Source organism: Fukomys damarensis, unplaced genomic scaffold (genome assembly GCF_012274545.1).
Source record: "Fukomys damarensis isolate Sample0158 unplaced genomic scaffold, DMR_v1.0_HiC HiC_scaffold_23, whole genome shotgun sequence".
Classification (NCBI taxonomy): Eukaryota; Metazoa; Chordata; class Mammalia; order Rodentia; family Bathyergidae; genus Fukomys; species Fukomys damarensis.
Genome location: NW_022900935.1, coordinates 15414747 through 15429659, shown reverse-complemented (window position 1 = coordinate 15429659; position 14913 = coordinate 15414747). Strand labels below are relative to the sequence as shown.

The following is a 14913-nucleotide window of genomic DNA, read 5'->3' as shown; positions in this document are numbered from 1 at the left end:
TTTTTTTTTTTTTTTTTTTTTTGTACCGGGGATCCAACTCAGGTCCTTGTGCTTGCAAGGCAGGCCACCAAACCGCTGAGCTAAATCCCCGGCCCTCAGCATTAAACTTAATTTAAAATCATCTACACACACACACACAAACAATTACAGTTTCCTCCTGCTCGTTTGAACTGCATGCTCTGGATGAAAAGAGAGAAGAGGGTTAAGGGGCCTAGCAAGAAAGGCAGACAGAGCAGACCGGTTTGTACCTGAGTGGTAGAGCACATACTTGTCTTGCGGGAGCCCAAGCTTCCATCAAAGCACCGCGCACACACATAAAGAAGGACGAGTGAGGATTGCAACCTCAGATAAGGGACAAACTTTCACAAGGCTGAGGAAACTAAGCCTATTGAGGATGGGAAGACAGGTGGCAGGGAGGACTGGGATCCCAAGTTTCACAATCCTTGACTGGCACAGACAGAAACTGCACTTGGCAGAGAACGCTGAGCCTGAGGAGCAATCAGCTGCATAAGCGTCGGACACAAGCCCAGAATGCCTCTCTCATTCCTTTCAAACTGTGACTTTTTATGGACTAGGGAAGGTATTCCGCAGCCCCCCAGGTGCTATGCGGGAAGGGGGCAATGGATGGAATTAAAAAAAAACAAAGTTGTTCCGTGTCCTCCTTCCTTTCCTTGCGTCTCTCCTCGAGGCACCCTTGCGCAGCAAGGGTTTGGAGGCTCCGTTTGGGTAGGATTGGGACGTCCTCAGCTGTTCTGGGAGAGACCTGGCAGACGCTCCAACGGGGTGCGCCTAGCCCTAAACTAGACGAAGGCTGCCCTGGAGCCCGGGCGTAGTTCTGCGCCTGCGCACGTTTGGGACGGGCGCCACCTAATGACGCATTACGCAGGCGCGGGCCAGTGGCCGGTTAGAGTCTTGATGGAGTCGGAGTTGCTCCTTCAGAGGGTGTCGGCGCTGCAGGTTCTTTGCGGGACGGGAGGGTGGTGCGCCAGGGAGGTGGGGTCTCCGTCTGGGACGACAGCGTCACGATCAGTCTCCTATCCTTGTACCAAACTCTGGAGGTGCCAGCATAGCCCCACCACAGTGAAGAATGGCGAGACCCACCGACTTCTCTGAGCGCTCCTGCGGCGTCAGGGGAAGAGCAGCAAAGGCTGTAAAGCCAGGATGAGGTCCAGTTCAGAATCCTCCCTGAAAGCCCCGGAGCCCCAGCGTGCGCTGTCACATTCCCTGTGGTCGTGACCTCTTGCAGCCCCAGGAATGACTGAACCAAGAGGTCTTTTCTTGAAATGATTAAACCCCCACCCTGCCTTTCTACGCAACAGGCCTGCATCCGGGGCTTTTTGGTCCGACGCCGATTCCAGAGCCTTCCAGTTGAGTATGAATCGATTGTACAAGAGATCGAGGGAGACCTGGGCACACTTCAGTGGAGTGCAGGCTGGATTCCCAGGCCCCATTTTCTCCCAAAGGTATCACACAACCCAGGGGGAGAGAGGAGGGGAGGGACCTGGACAGGGGATTCAAGAGAATGGTAGAACCCACTCTTCTGATGACAAACCTCTGTCACTGGACAAGGCAGCAGACTTGCTTCCTCACACCCCATTCCTTAATACTACCAAATGTCTGTTCGTCCCTGGTGCCCAGGTTCATAGAGAGCTTTATCCATAGGGCTCTCAGACCTCTGTGATATCTCAGAAGGCAAAATCCCATCGCTCTTGGAAAGGAGGAGAGAAAGTGTCAAGTCCAGGGCAGGAACTGCGGAACCACTTCCGCTTTAAAAAGCCTGAGGAAAAGGTCATCTGGGAGGAGATGGCACTGAAGAAGACAGGAGAGAGCTCAGCAAACTCTGGAAGTCTTTGCAGAGCTGACAGCTCCTGGCTTCAGGTTGAGCACAGCAATAAAACCAGGTATCCCAGCCAAGAGGAGACCAGAGACACATCAAGGATGGAGAACCCAGGTACCTCTCTGACTAGATCAAGGGAAAGCCCCGACCCTCTCTGTGCCCTAGGCTCCCCATCTGGAAAGTTAAAGGAATGTGTTAGATAAGCTGCAGCCCCTTCTTCCTCTCTCTGCCTGGTTGGGGGAGACATGGGTGGGCAGCAAGGGGTCCAATTCTCCTTTTTTTCTCTCCTTCAAAGAAGCCACAAGGGCAGGACTGTCCCACGGCCATCATGAGCTCCAGGAGCTCCAGTATCACCGAAGCCATTTGGCCATGGAACTACTATGGTTACAACAGGCCATCAACAGCCGTAAGGAGGTAGGTGCTAACTGGGGACTCTCTGGGTAGGGGTTAGGGAGACTCCTCCCACTGTCCTCAGGCCTGCATGGTGCAGTATCTCTTCTCTCCCAACAGTACCTAATTCTCAGACAAACACTGACATCCCCAGAAGCAGCCCAGACCAGAGATGAGCTCAGCCTGTGCCCAGACCATGGAAAACAGGCCTGTGAGAAGGTGTGGTCACAACCAAGCCCACTGCTGGAAGACAGGACCACTGGAGAGCTAGACCTTCCAGATGACTCCTGTCAGAAGGGCAAATCACAACCCTATAAGTCCCCAGAAAGTCTGGGTACTACCAACAAAACCACTGCTGGGGCTAAAGGCAGGGAACCATGTCATGGGAAGGCTGGGCCTCGCCGACTTATACCATCAGATAGCCAGGCTGGAGGGGACAGATTGACCAAAAGGCCAGATCACAAGAGGACAGACCTTTAAAGATACCTTCTTGTAGCAGATGAAACTTCTGGAGGACCAGACCTCTAGGGCCCTCAAACATAGAACCCCCTGTTCTGGAAATGCCAGGGCACAGCTGCCTACACTTGGTGAAGACCCAGATGTCGAGGACAAGTCTCTCAGAAAGCCAAACCACAAAGAGCCTGACTGTCAAATATCCAGGCCACAAGAGTTGGACCTATCAGAGGACCACATCATTTGGAATGGGACTTCAGCAGGGCCAGAGCATGACCTGGTCACCTGGACCTCAGGAGGACTAAATCACCCAAAGCACAGACACCCTGTGATAGAAACTCGGGAGACAGAATGTCCAATGAGCCTAGTCACAAAGAATGGAAAAACCACAGAAGTGCACTTTGGAGGTCAAGGCTGCCTGAGAATCTGTCTTCCATGGGATTAGAGGAGATAAGAGAGGACCAGTGGAAGGGCAGACCATTGAAACAGGACCCTCAGGCTAGACCCTGGGGAGCCAGGAAATGAACAGGTTCTAAGTGGGGACACTGAAAGGGCAATGGAGAAGGCAAGCCCTCATCCTGCTAACAGCTCTAGCCAGTGGTGGCTGGCGGGACCGAGAGGCTGACGTAGAGAGCTGGCAGTAGAGGAAGAAGACAAAGGATACCCTTTGTCCTCTCCCTGTGGCGCAATCCAAATTTCAGGTCAAGCAGTTACCTGGGGAAAGTAAAGTGGGAGGCCTGGGGAATAAAGGTTTTTCTTGGATTCTGAGCCTGGCTGCTTTCATATCCTGCCTCTGGCCTCACCTATTCACTTCCTACTAGCTAGCATGGGGCATCATCATCATGGCTGAGAAGCAGATTTAGCCATCTTAGGGAACAGACCCGAAGCTAATCGCCCCTAGAGCTCAAACTGTTGGAGTTCCGAGTGGCTAAGGCTCTGGAGAGTACTGAGACATCTGTGTTTAAATGGAATCTCTGTGCCAAGGCATGGTGGCATACACCTATAGTCCCAGCACTTGAGAGGCTGAGGTAGGAGGACTGCTGCAAGTTTGAGAGGTCATCCTGGGCTATATGGTGAGTCCAAGACCAGCTTTAACTAATGGTGAGCCCGAGTTCAAAAAAAGGGATCGCTGCTACTCCCTCTCATTAAGTTACCAGAGGCTCTGCCTGCCTTCCTGGTTGAAAGAGCAGGACTCCACTTCTGGCATGCCTCCCAGCCCGGCCTTAAGTTGCCTGGCAACAGTTCCGCGTCTCAGACTGAGGAGACACTATGGCAGCAGCCAAGAGGGTTGTGGTGTACCGGAATGGGGACCCCTTCTCCCCAGGCCACCAGCTGGTGGTAACCCAACGCCGTTTCCCCACCATGGAGGCCTTCCTTTATGAGGTGACGTCAGCTGTGGAGGCCCCGCTGGCCGTACGTGCCCTCTACACACCTTGTGATGGCCACCCTGTCACTGACCTGGCAGACCTGCAGAATGGAGGGCAGTATGTGGCTGCTGGCTTTGAACGATTCCACAAACTCCAGTGAGTTGGGTAGGGCTGGTCAAAGAGCCTAGGGATACTGGGTGTGGTGGTTCATGCCAGTAATCCCAGCATTTGGGAGGCAGAGGCAGGAGGATTGCTGTGAGTTCAAGGCCAGTCTGAGCTACATAGTGTGTTCAGGGCCAGCCTGAACTATAAAGTAAGACGCTATCTCAAAAACAAAAACAAAAAAGCCTAGGGAGAGGGCAAGGAGCAGTAGCAATAGTATATATCCCGTGTAAGTGCCACTTTTTTCTTTAACTTTGGGGTGTGTTCATTTTCACTAGTTAGAAGGGGAAACTGAAAAACCTGCCTGCCTGAGTCCATCAGCAACAGTTGAGCTGCAATTCAGACTTTTTTTTTGGTATTGGGGATCAAACTCAGGACCTTGCACTAGCTTGCAAGGCAAGTAAGGTGCTGCTGAGCCAAATCCCTGCCCGCCCCACTTTTTTTTGAGACAAGGCCTTGCAGTAGTCCAGGCTGGCCTTGAACGGCAATGACCCTCCTTGTCCCAAGTGCTGAGATTACAGGCAGGCACCACCACAACCAGCTCAGATCAAATTGTTTGGTACTAACATTTAAACTCATCACAGCCAGTGTCTGCCTGTGAGAAGGAAGCCATTCTGCAGGTTGAACTTTTTCCCAAAAGCTCTTGATTAATCCCCTACCACCACCAGTCTCAATCTGTCACTTCCCTTTCTCTGTTTACATTTCCCAAACTCTGCTGTCAATCTAGGATCAATTCCACTTGATGGGCCTGTCTGGCCTGGTGGGAGGAGTCCAGATTGACTGTGCTTCCGATTTAGATCTGATATCCAAGGCCTACTGTGAGCTTTCAACTAAGGTTGCTTACTACGATGTTAAAAGCAAGAGCTCAGCAGCCAGTGTGGTGGCGCATGCCTGTACTCCCAGCATTTGTGAGGCTGAGGCAGGAGGATGGCCACAAGTTCGAGGCCAGCCTGAATTACGGAGTGAGGGGGGAGAGGGGGGAGCAAAAAAACAAGGGCTCAGGAGCTAGACAGATTTAGAGTCTGGGCTTGGTCACTTACTGTGTGACCTTAGGCAAGTTCTGTGAGTCTGACAAAATGCAGATAAAGCCACCTATTTTGTTGGGGATTTGGCTGAGTGGTAGAGCACTCGTTTGGCATGTGTGAGCCCCTTTGTTCATCCTTAGTACAGCCCCCCCAAACTGCCAAAACCACCTAATAAATGAGGATGTTCCTAGGATATGGGACACTTAATGTACTCATTTCTCTCAACCTTATCTCTGAGACTCCAGTGCTAAGGCAGGTCCAAGTGCTAGCATCTGTTTCTGGACTGAGAAGAGGGATGCCTAGTAAGCCCTACACTTTGGCAGCTAGTGGGCTCCCCTTGACCTGTGATCTGTCTGTTCTTTCAGCTATTTACCCCCTAGAGGGAAGGATCCAGGTGAGAAGAGCAACAGACTACAAGTGAGTCTCAGGAGGTTGTCCCCAGCCTTTCTGACCTCGCACCCCTCTGCCAGTTTCATGGGGAGTACTCTGCACACCCACCCAAGGCTGCTGCTATCCTTCCTGGTTTGGGATGTCAAGATACTATCTCCTGCCTCTGCCAGCCTTTCGTTTTCTTCCCAAAGGAGAAGTCCTTGGTCCTTAAAGGAGAGGAAGTTTTGAAAGGTGAAAGGTGTGGCCAGTCACCCTTGCCCCTTTTCCTGCCCAGATCTGGTTCCTGCCTGCTCATCCCACACTCCTTAAACTGACCCACCCCTAACCAAAGGCCTCAGCTGTCTCCTGATTTGAGGTCCTGACTTGGTGTTTCAGGACTCTTCCATGACTCACCAACGTGATGGGACCCTTGGACAGTGGCTACCTGCAGGTGCCCCCTGCTATATCTAGTGAGTGCCAGTGTCAGGGAGTAGGGGTGTAGATTTCTGTTTCAGGGACACAAGAAAATGGGGATGAGTTTGTCCCATGGTTATGGGTGGGATGATAAGCCCAAGATGCCTTATGTGTAAAAAGGGACCAGTACTCCCTCTCACGTTTGGAGTGTCCTGGGGACCCTACTTACCAGGTTGCTCTTTTGTCTTAGTGTGTTCCGGAATGGGGACCTGCTAAGTCCCCCATTCAGTCTGAAACTGTCCCAGGCTGCTACTCAGGACTGGGAAACCATGTTGAAACTCCTGAGTGAGAAAGTCAAGTTGCAGAGTGGGGCTGTGCACAAGTGAGTACGGGAACTAGATGGGCCCAAAAGTTCCCAAAGAGGCTCCCCACTGGTGTCAGCTGTTCATGAAGATGGCACTAGGAAAGAATGTCCCCTCCAGGGACTTGTGGCTGTGCCACAGGGAGAGTCCCCTTTAGCCCAGCCCTTTAAGCAAGGGCAGAATCTGGGTGACAGGTACTCAAAAGTGTTGGAGTCAGGGGTGCCTTGGAGTAGCAAGTACCCTCTTGTCACTGCCTGCTGAGTATGAAGAAGCATCTTGTCCACCAGCCCTTACTGTGCTCACCTTTGCCCCAGACTCTGCACCCTGGAGGGGCTCCCACTGTCAGCAGGAGAGGCTCTGGTGAGTGGCCATTACTATGTGGCTGTTGGAGAGGATGACTTCAAAGCCCTCCCCTATCTGGAGCTGCTGGTACCCAGCCCCTCCCTGCCCAGGGGCTGTTGGTATGTATGTGGGAGGTGCGGGGTTACAGGCCTGAGATGACCTCTGGTCTGCATGCCCTGATTCCCTAACATCCTCTGCTCACTACAAGCCTTTCCTCCTCTTATTGTAGGTACCCCCCAGACCGGAAACACAAACCTGGAGGGCAGGGGGTAGGTGATGGCAGGGGGCTGTGGGGTGGGAAGAGGAGTGACTGAGAATTCTGATAGCTTGGGCTCTGACCTTATCTCTGTATCTTCTCAATAATCATGTGAAACAGTATCCCCATTTTCCAGAGGTGGAAACTGAAGCTCAAAAGAGTAATTTGTTTAGGGCGGCACAGGTATAGAGTGCCACAGGCCAGACCAAAACTATGATCTTCAGGATGGAGTTATAGAGCCTATGGGAGCACCCAAGGGATCTCAACTTACCATCCTGTTCCAGGCCTGCAGGGTTGGGGTGTGGGTCAGTGGTTGAGCACCTGCCAGCCCAACATGTGGGAGGTGCTGGTTTAGTTCCCAGCACCAAAAACAAAACAAAACACAGGCGGTCCGGGATTTAGCTCAGTGGTGCCACCGCCCGCCTCACAAGGGCAAGGTCCCAAATTCTATCCATGGTACCAAAAAAACAAAAAAAAAACAAAAAACAAAACAACCCACAGGCTAGGTGAGGTGGCACCTGCCTTTAACCATAGGTACTCATGAAGGTAAGGCAGGAGAATTGGCAATTTAGCAAGACCCCATCTCAATTTTAAAAAGGGGTGAGGGATGTGCTCAGTGTGAAGGTCTTGGGTTCAATCCCCAATACCACACATATCAAATACAACACAAATAACCAGGCCTGAGCCCCGCTGGCCTCCCAAGAGATGAACCAGTGAACATGGGGCACTGGGGTGGGGGCCATAGTCCGGCTTCATTGACATCATCAAGTCAGGCACCAGCTGTTCTGTGCCTGGACAGTCTGGAGGATGCGACTCTGAAGACAAATGGCACTGCCTCTCCTAAGCTCCCTTGGGCATCAGGGCATAGGGAATAGGACAGGTGTGAAGAGCCAGCTACCACAGTCCAAGCCCACTGTTCTTCTGAAGGCCCAGGACCACATGGCACAGGCAAGCCAGCCCTCTCCAAAGGAGCCAGAACAAAATGCGCCATCGGCTTTGTATGCCAGACCCCAGCAGGGCATTCAGACAAGAAGCAAGCTCCCCACTCTGTCACTTCCATCAGGCAAGGGGCTCTGGGGCCATGGCCTCTCAGGTACAACCACCACCACCTTTTTTGTATATGTGCTGGGAACTGAACCCAGGCCCTTATGCATGCTAGGCAGGTGTTCCACCTCAGCTACCCGGGGGCAGTGACCCAGGCTGGTCACTGTCGTGGTTGGGGAGGTTTGTAGAGTTAGAATGTCCGGGCACAAAGCTGGCTCCGACCTCTGTAGAACTGTCTCCTACTCCCCCGTGTGCATGTCCAATCCCTTGCTTCTTCATACAGACTTGTCATGTGGACTGGGGGTGGAATTTACAGGGCTGTCATCTGATGAGGTAGTGGGGAGTGCAGAACAAGGCTGGACAGGGGAAGGGGCTGCTAGAAAAAGTCAAGGGAAGAAGGCTGAGGGCTCCACACTGGGCATCAGCATCAGCTAGTATCACCTCCCTCATCAGGAGGTAAGGCAGCATCCCGGGCTCGCCATCCAAGGAAGGAGATGGCAGGAGCCCAGGAAGTGGCAGACAGTGAAGACACCCGGAAAGAGGAGCCCTTGGATGAGGTAAGTTGTTGGCTCAGGAAGCCATACGCACAGATGGGGAGAGTTCTGAGTTAGACAGAAACTGGCAGTCCCCAGGGACAGGGTCCTGTCCTGTCCTTCTACCTCCAGCCCTGTGACTGACCATAAGCAGATCTAACATCTCGGAGCCCAGCTTGCTACCTTGTTCAATGAGGGATCAGTTCCCAATGTAGCCAGTCTTTTCCTTTCCTGGCTGGGCAGCAGGATGGGCACAGGCACAGCTCCTTCCTCCATGCTTCTCTACTTCTTCTAGAGGGCAGCACAGACAGCAGAAGAGGCCATGCCCTCGGAACACCAGCCTGAGGCTGGGGCTAGGGCTACATCCTCAGCCTTAATCTCTGCTCCACCATCTTGAGAGCTGAAAGTGCCAGTCAGAAACCAGGGCTCCACTAGGTAACCAAATTTTGTCCTCAGCATCTAGCAGCCTGTTCTCGAGGAGTCACGCTTCCCCTGGGCTCACAAGGGATGTGGCCACCTCAGCCCCTCCCCATCCTTCTGCTCCTGAGCCCACAGCCCAGATCTCCCTTCCTCTCAGCACAGCAGCCTGAGCTGTAAAGGCTTTCCTAATGGGATTCTCTGGGCACAGGAAGTAGTAGTTGAATGAGCTTGGTAGAGAGGCCAAGCTATATGATACTGGGTTTGTCAAAATTAAAAAAAAAAAAAAATCTACTAACCTCAGTCTGTACAGTGCAGATTTATTGAAGGCTTCTACTGGCCAGATGTTGCACCGGTGCTGCATTAATTACATGGTCCTGGGGCTCACAGCTCTCTGTCTGAGGGGTTGGCAGTTGAGCATTTTCACCTACCCTGAGGGGGACAGACAGCTCATTTCTCCTATCTGCCATTCTGACGCACAGTCTTACCCTCAGTTCTACCCCTCAGTCAGCCAAGTCACCATGACTGAGCCCTGGAGTGTCTGGGTCCCATTTCTGACTCAGTGACTACAGGTGGTCCTTTCCATGCAGGAGGGCTCTGCACTCCATGGGACCCGCCACTATGGTAGTCGAGCAGGCCAGGTTAATAGTGGCTGGGTGATGGTGGTCTGAGATGTCCACAGGAAGCTGCTGGGTGGAGAGGCTCATGAGAGTGAGTGTAAAGTCTCCTGGCCTGAATCCCAGCAGCTGAACACCACTTGAAGGTTACAGAACCCCATCATTGATCTCTTATTGTGATGCTTGAGGTAGCTATTCTTTCCAGAAGAGACGAGGAAGCTGGGCTCAGAGAGGGCTGGTCCATCTGCTCACTACCTGCACCTCATGCCCATGGGCTTCCTGGAGACAGCAGAGGTGGAGGTGGGGTCGGTCCGTTCAAAAGGTAGATGGTTGTCCTTGGGTCTTGCTCACTGAGCTCGTGATGCAGAGTGTAATTCCTGTCACGGTGAGCACCATGCCAGCAACTTCTCCTGGGATAATGGGCAGACATCAAGGGGCTTTGAGCCCAGCCATGCTAGTAGCAGAAGCTGGTTCGAGACCAGGGGAAGCACTCACATGGGGCCTGCCCCTGATTCACCCCAGCCTCTGTCCCCAGACTCTCACCCATGGGAAATGGAAGCTTCTGAGAAAAAACTAACCCAGGCATAGGGAGACCCAAGCAGCTGCTTCCTGAACTCAACAGTAGCCTGACTTACGTTTTCCACCAACGTCTTCTCCAAGGAGCTTCCCAACAATCAATGTGAAGACAATGGCCAGAGAGTTACAGATGGGCACAGCCAGAGTCAGATCTGGTAGTGAGAATGAGAACCCTGAGATGCAAAAAATGCCTTTCCAGGTACAAAACATTTTCACTTCATCCCTTCAGAAAGGTATCGGTGACCCCATTTTCCAGATGTGACAGCAAAGCTCAGGACTGAACCCCAGGTCTCCTGACTCAAGTTCAGTGTTTCCACAGGATTCCAGCACGAAGACCTGAACATGAGGTCTGGGACCTTCTTGGTATGATAGTAAGAATGAGAACTCTGTGCTCTATGAGAACTGCTCTAAGATTTCAAGGCCATCTGGACAGATAGGCTGGCATCCCAAGCTCAAGGGACACAGCAGAATGAGTACAACAATGCCAAGCATAGCTGTTTATTAAGTCTGTACTGGGTGTTAGGTGCTTTATACACATATTTAATTTTTTTTGTTTGTTTTTTTGAGACAGGGTCTCACTATGTAGTTGAGACTGACCTAGAACTCACTATGTAGCCCAGGCTGGTCTCGAACTCATAGTGATCCTCCTGCCTCAGCCTTCCGAGTGCTGGGATTAAAGGCATGCGCCACCACACCCAGCTTACATATTTAATTTTTATAAGAAAATTGCAAGGAGATCATAAAGGAAACAAAGGCTCAAAAAAAAAAAAAATCACATAACTTGACACAAATTGAGGTGTTTTTGTTTTCTGTACCAGGAACTGAACTCAGGACCTTGTACTTGCCAGGCAGATGAGGCACCACTGAGCTAAATCCCCAGACCTGAAATTGATGGCTTAAACCAAGGTCTGGCTGGGCATGGTGGTGCAGGCCTTTAATCTCCACACTTGGGAGGCTGAGGCAAGAGAGTTGCCATGAGTTTGAGGCCCGTCTAGGTGACACAGTGAGTACAAGGCCAGCTTAAACTATGTAGCAAGACCCTGTCTCAAAAAACAAACAAACACAGAGCCAGGGATTTAGCTCAGTGGCATTACACCTGCTGTCCAAGCTCAAAGTCATGAGGTCCCATCCTGTACCAAAACAAAACAAAACACCCTATCAAGGTCTACCTCACTCTAAAGCCTATTCCCTTACTCAACTAACTGGATATGAACAACAAAGAACATCAGGTAAAACATATTTTGTTTCTATTTCAGCTCAGGTTCTGATCTTTATGGAGTTAAAGAGAAGAGAAATAAAAATTTCCAAAGTAGGAGGCTAGGTACCTGTTTAAGACTTAGGGCTGGGCTTCAAGTATAGGTCACCGAAGCCCAGGATCTGTTTCTTAGTTCTGAAGCTCCAAGGGACTAATTTTTCAATATGCAAACTAAAAGAAATGGACTAATGGCATTAACCACACAGTTATTACAAAAAACAAACAAACAAACAGAATTGTATACTTTGATTTATCAAAGACAGGCATGGTGGTACATGCCTGTAGTCTCAGAACTCTGGAAGGCTGAGGCAAGAGGATCACAAATTTGAGTTTAGCCAAGGAAAATTAGCAAGACCTTATCTCAAATAAAACATTTGTTTTGTTTTGTTTTTTTTGTTTGTTTTTTTGAGACAGGGTCTCACTACATAGTTTAGACTGACCTGGAACTCACTATGTAACCCAGGCTGGTCTTGAACTCACAGCAATCCTCCTGCCTCAGCTTCATGTGCTGGGATTATAGGTGTGCGCCACCACGCCCGGCTTATCAAATAAGACATTTTAGGGCCAGGGATTTAGCTCAGTGATTCGCCACCTGCCTGCAAACCAAGGACTCAAATTTCCCCAAAAAAAAAAAAAAAAAAAAAAAAACATTTTTTTTAAAGGGATACGAGGGCTGGGGATTTAGCTCAGCTACTTATCTACAATGAGACTTGTAACTACAGGCAGACATGCTCTCGGGCTTTATCTACTGGGGTAGAGAAGAAGGGAATGGTCTTGTCCTTTATCCCCTCCATGCCTCCAGCATGGCTGCCATTATGCATCCAACAGAATGACACAACACTCCTACCTACTCAGAGCAGTTTTCTTAACTTCACACCTCCCATGGAATGTGAGGCTGTTAAGAACTGGTTTGCAACAGCAGGTAGGGGAGCAAAGAGCAGGGTGGAATGGAGGAGCAAAGCATTGCTTTCCTGTGTAATTGTGGTTTAATCACTCAAACTTGATGAGCCTGTTTCAGTATACATAAAACAGTGATGGCAAACTAGCACCTCCTTGTAGGGCTGTTGTGAGGTGATCTATGATAACATATATAGAAGTCCTTGGTTGAACTAGATGCTTAATAAACAGTGAATACTTTATTAGAAAAGAAGGATATTAAAGGACAGAGACAAGAGTAGGTGATAACATGATCCAAACATTGCAATTTTCTCAAAACTTGGTAAGTGACTAGCTATAGTGCATTCATTAGGCCAGAGGCTTTCAAACTTTTCTGGTAGCACTGAGGACTGACTCTAGAGGATCATACATGCCAGGCACTGAGCTACATCCTCAGCCTTTTATTTTTTACTTAAAGAAGGGTCTCGAAAAAAAAGAAGGGTCTCACTAAGTTTCTATGCTGGCCCAAACTTTGGATTCTCCTGCCTTGGTTTCCTGAATAGCTGTGATTACAGGCATGCATCACCATACCCAGCTTCAAATTCTTTAAATTCTTTTTTCTTTTTTGGTACTGGGGATTGAACTTGGGCCCTTGTGCTTGCAAGGCAGCTGGCAGAACCACTGAGCTAAATCCCCAGTCCTCAAATTCTTATGCGAAGCCGCAAATGTAAATCACAGGAAAGCAGAGAGACTGGTTGAAACTAAGGTGTCAGATCTGGAGGCCATCTTGTCCCCTTGCCTTCCCATGGCTTCTGAGGTGTTCCCCAGAGCTATCTGGAGCCCAAACTTCTGTCAGATCCCCTGAGGGTCTTGATTCCAGGGGAGGCAAAATCAGAGGGGAACTTTCATATTAAAGTTTAAAAAGCATAAACTTTTTTTTGGTTTATTTTTATTTTTTTGAAGCAGTCTCACTGTGGAGCCCAGCCTGGCCTCAAACTGGCAGAGATCCTCCTGCCTCAGCCCCCTGAGTGCTGGAATTACAGGTGTGCACCACTATGCTTAGCTCAAGAGCATAAATTTAAAAATCCTTTTGACTGACTCAAGAGAGATGAAGTGAAATTTTCTAAGTTCCTTTTGTGTGTGTGTGTGTGTGTGTGTGTGTGTCTGTGTGTGTGGTACTGGGGAATGAACTCAGGGGACTGAATATTGAGCTACATCTCGAGCCCCTTTTATTCTTTGAGTCAGGGTCTTATTAAGTCACTATATTACCCAGGCTGGGCTCAACCTTCAATCCTCCTGCCTCAGCCTCCAGAGTGCTTGGATTACGGGCCTCTATGCCTGTAAATTCATCTCTTAAATGAAGATACCTGTGCTTCACAGGGTAATAATGGGAATTAAATAAAATATGTAAAACTAGCACAGTATCTGATACAGTCGAGACAGTCAACAAACATGGGGAGAAAAATATGTGGGGAGAAAAGAAATTTATAGCACTGCTACTGTGTGCCAGGTACTCTACTAGTTGCTTCTCATATACTGCATTTAATCTGACTCTATAAAGTCAAAGTTCAAAAAATGGGTTTGCTCTAGGTCAGGTAGGCAGCATACAGTGTAAGCTAAAGTATCAAAGCCAGCACATTGTGCAGTGAAATGAGTCTTTGCTGCTGCACAAGACTGGCAGATTCCAGATCAGCCTGGCATCATACTCAACCCGCCCAGTGTGCCCTTGTGACTCAGAAAAGACAGTACAAAGAAGGAGCCAAGGCCGTGGATGAGCACTCTACTCAGTGGTAGAGTGCTTATATAGCATGGACAAGAATCTAGATTTGATCCTCAGCATGGAAAACAAAACAAAGCATAAAGAGGGAAACCGGAAACGAGTACAGGTGCTCTCTTACTGACAGAAACAAGGTGATTCAGGCTCCCTCTCCAAAACGAGAGTAGCTTAAAGCCAGAGACCCACCTGTTGATGCCAAGGTGAGGTAGTAGAGAAGGGAGCCACTCTGGTTGAGTAGAAAGGGCATCAGGTACTGGAAACAGGAGAAACAAGTAAATGTGATCGCTTGACTGAGCAACACTGCCTTCTTTGAGCTTCAAGCATATGCCTTTCTTTGGAGGGAGAAGTTTTAAGTGAGTGTCCAGGGAACACTAAGCCCTCTCAGAAGACCCTGAGAAACTGATCGAAGACCACCTTTAACGCCCTCTCCCTCAACTCTGCTAGTTCCTACTCTTCCCATTCTATAAAACCTTGAATGCCAGTGCCAGTGTCCCCCCTCCAGGAAGCTACCCAAGTCCCCTAACTCCAGCCTGCCTCCCCTGAACTCACACGGCACTCAGCTGTCTCTCTTTCCTTGCCTTTAACCCTGCGAAGTAGCTGCATCCACGTCTGGCCTTTCCCATTAGCCTCACCTGGCAGACTTGGGATCAAAGGCAGTTGTCTTCCTCTGGAAAGGCCCTGAGCTCAGTACAACAGTTACCTTATCTAACTAGAGGGATCACAATACTAAAGTATTAAAAGTAGCCACAGATGTTGAGTTATGATCAGCTAGTGATAAGTGCTTTATGTGCCTCACTGTACTTAATTCTCGCAACTGCCTTTTTTTTTTTTTTTTTTTTTT

The 14913-nt window shown here is 49.8% G+C and overlaps 4 protein-coding genes across 5 annotated transcripts in view; 3 read left to right on the top strand and 1 right to left on the bottom strand.

Moving 5' to 3' along the window:
- The window catches only part of Ccdc28b (coiled-coil domain containing 28B), a 4590-nt gene extending 3978 nt beyond the window's left edge, over positions 1-612 (top strand). Inside the window, exon 6 of one of the 2 annotated variants that reach the window (XM_010621563.3) lies at positions 457-612. In XM_010621563.3, the coding sequence (XP_010619865.1) occupies positions 457-511 (55 nt within the window). In that variant the 3' untranslated portion in view covers positions 512-612. The remainder of the gene's footprint in view (positions 1-456) is intronic. The other variant, XM_033767283.1, reaches the window with a different exon arrangement.
- A 109-nt stretch (positions 613-721) lies between these two features.
- Positions 722-3436, top strand: Iqcc (IQ motif containing C). The gene is given in 7 exon segments (XM_010621564.2): positions 722-957; positions 1320-1463; positions 1663-1951; positions 2133-2251; positions 2348-2695; positions 2697-2963; positions 2966-3436. Coding segments are annotated over 7 exon segments (1494 nt in total). The 5' UTR covers positions 722-870; the 3' UTR covers positions 3206-3436.
- Positions 3437-3577: 141 nt separating this feature from the next.
- Positions 3578-9260, top strand: Dcdc2b (doublecortin domain containing 2B). Its single transcript, XM_010621565.1, has 9 exons — positions 3578-4203; positions 5600-5651; positions 6000-6073; positions 6268-6399; positions 6694-6840; positions 6951-6990; positions 7905-8070; positions 8475-8578; positions 8850-9260. The coding sequence occupies exons 1-9, from the start codon at positions 3950-3952 to the stop codon at positions 8949-8951; spliced, it is 1071 nt and encodes a 356-aa protein (XP_010619867.1). The 5' UTR covers positions 3578-3949; the 3' UTR covers positions 8952-9260.
- A 10-nt stretch (positions 9261-9270) lies between these two features.
- Positions 9271-14913, bottom strand: part of Tmem234 (transmembrane protein 234) — a 6510-nt gene continuing 867 nt past the window's right edge. Inside the window, exons 3-5 of the mRNA XM_010621566.3 lie at positions 14259-14325; positions 10224-10316; positions 9271-9998 (exon numbers count right to left, since the gene is read on the bottom strand). Coding sequence (XP_010619868.1) covers positions 9904-9998; positions 10224-10316; positions 14259-14325 — 255 coding nt within the window. The 3' untranslated portion in view covers positions 9271-9903. The remainder of the gene's footprint in view (positions 9999-10223; positions 10317-14258; positions 14326-14913) is intronic.

Coding starts and splice junctions, on each gene's coding strand:
- Dcdc2b (XM_010621565.1), top strand. CDS start 3,950: ATGGCAGCAGCCAAGAGGGTTGTGGTGTACCGGAATGGGGACCCCTTC. Junction 6,074..6,267: donor GGTGCCCCCTGCTATATCTA/GTGAGTGCCAGT, acceptor CTTTTGTCTTAG/TGTGTTCCGGAATGGGGACC. Junction 8,071..8,474: donor CTGGGGCCATGGCCTCTCAG/GTACAACCACCA, acceptor CTCCCTCATCAG/GAGGTAAGGCAGCATCCCGG.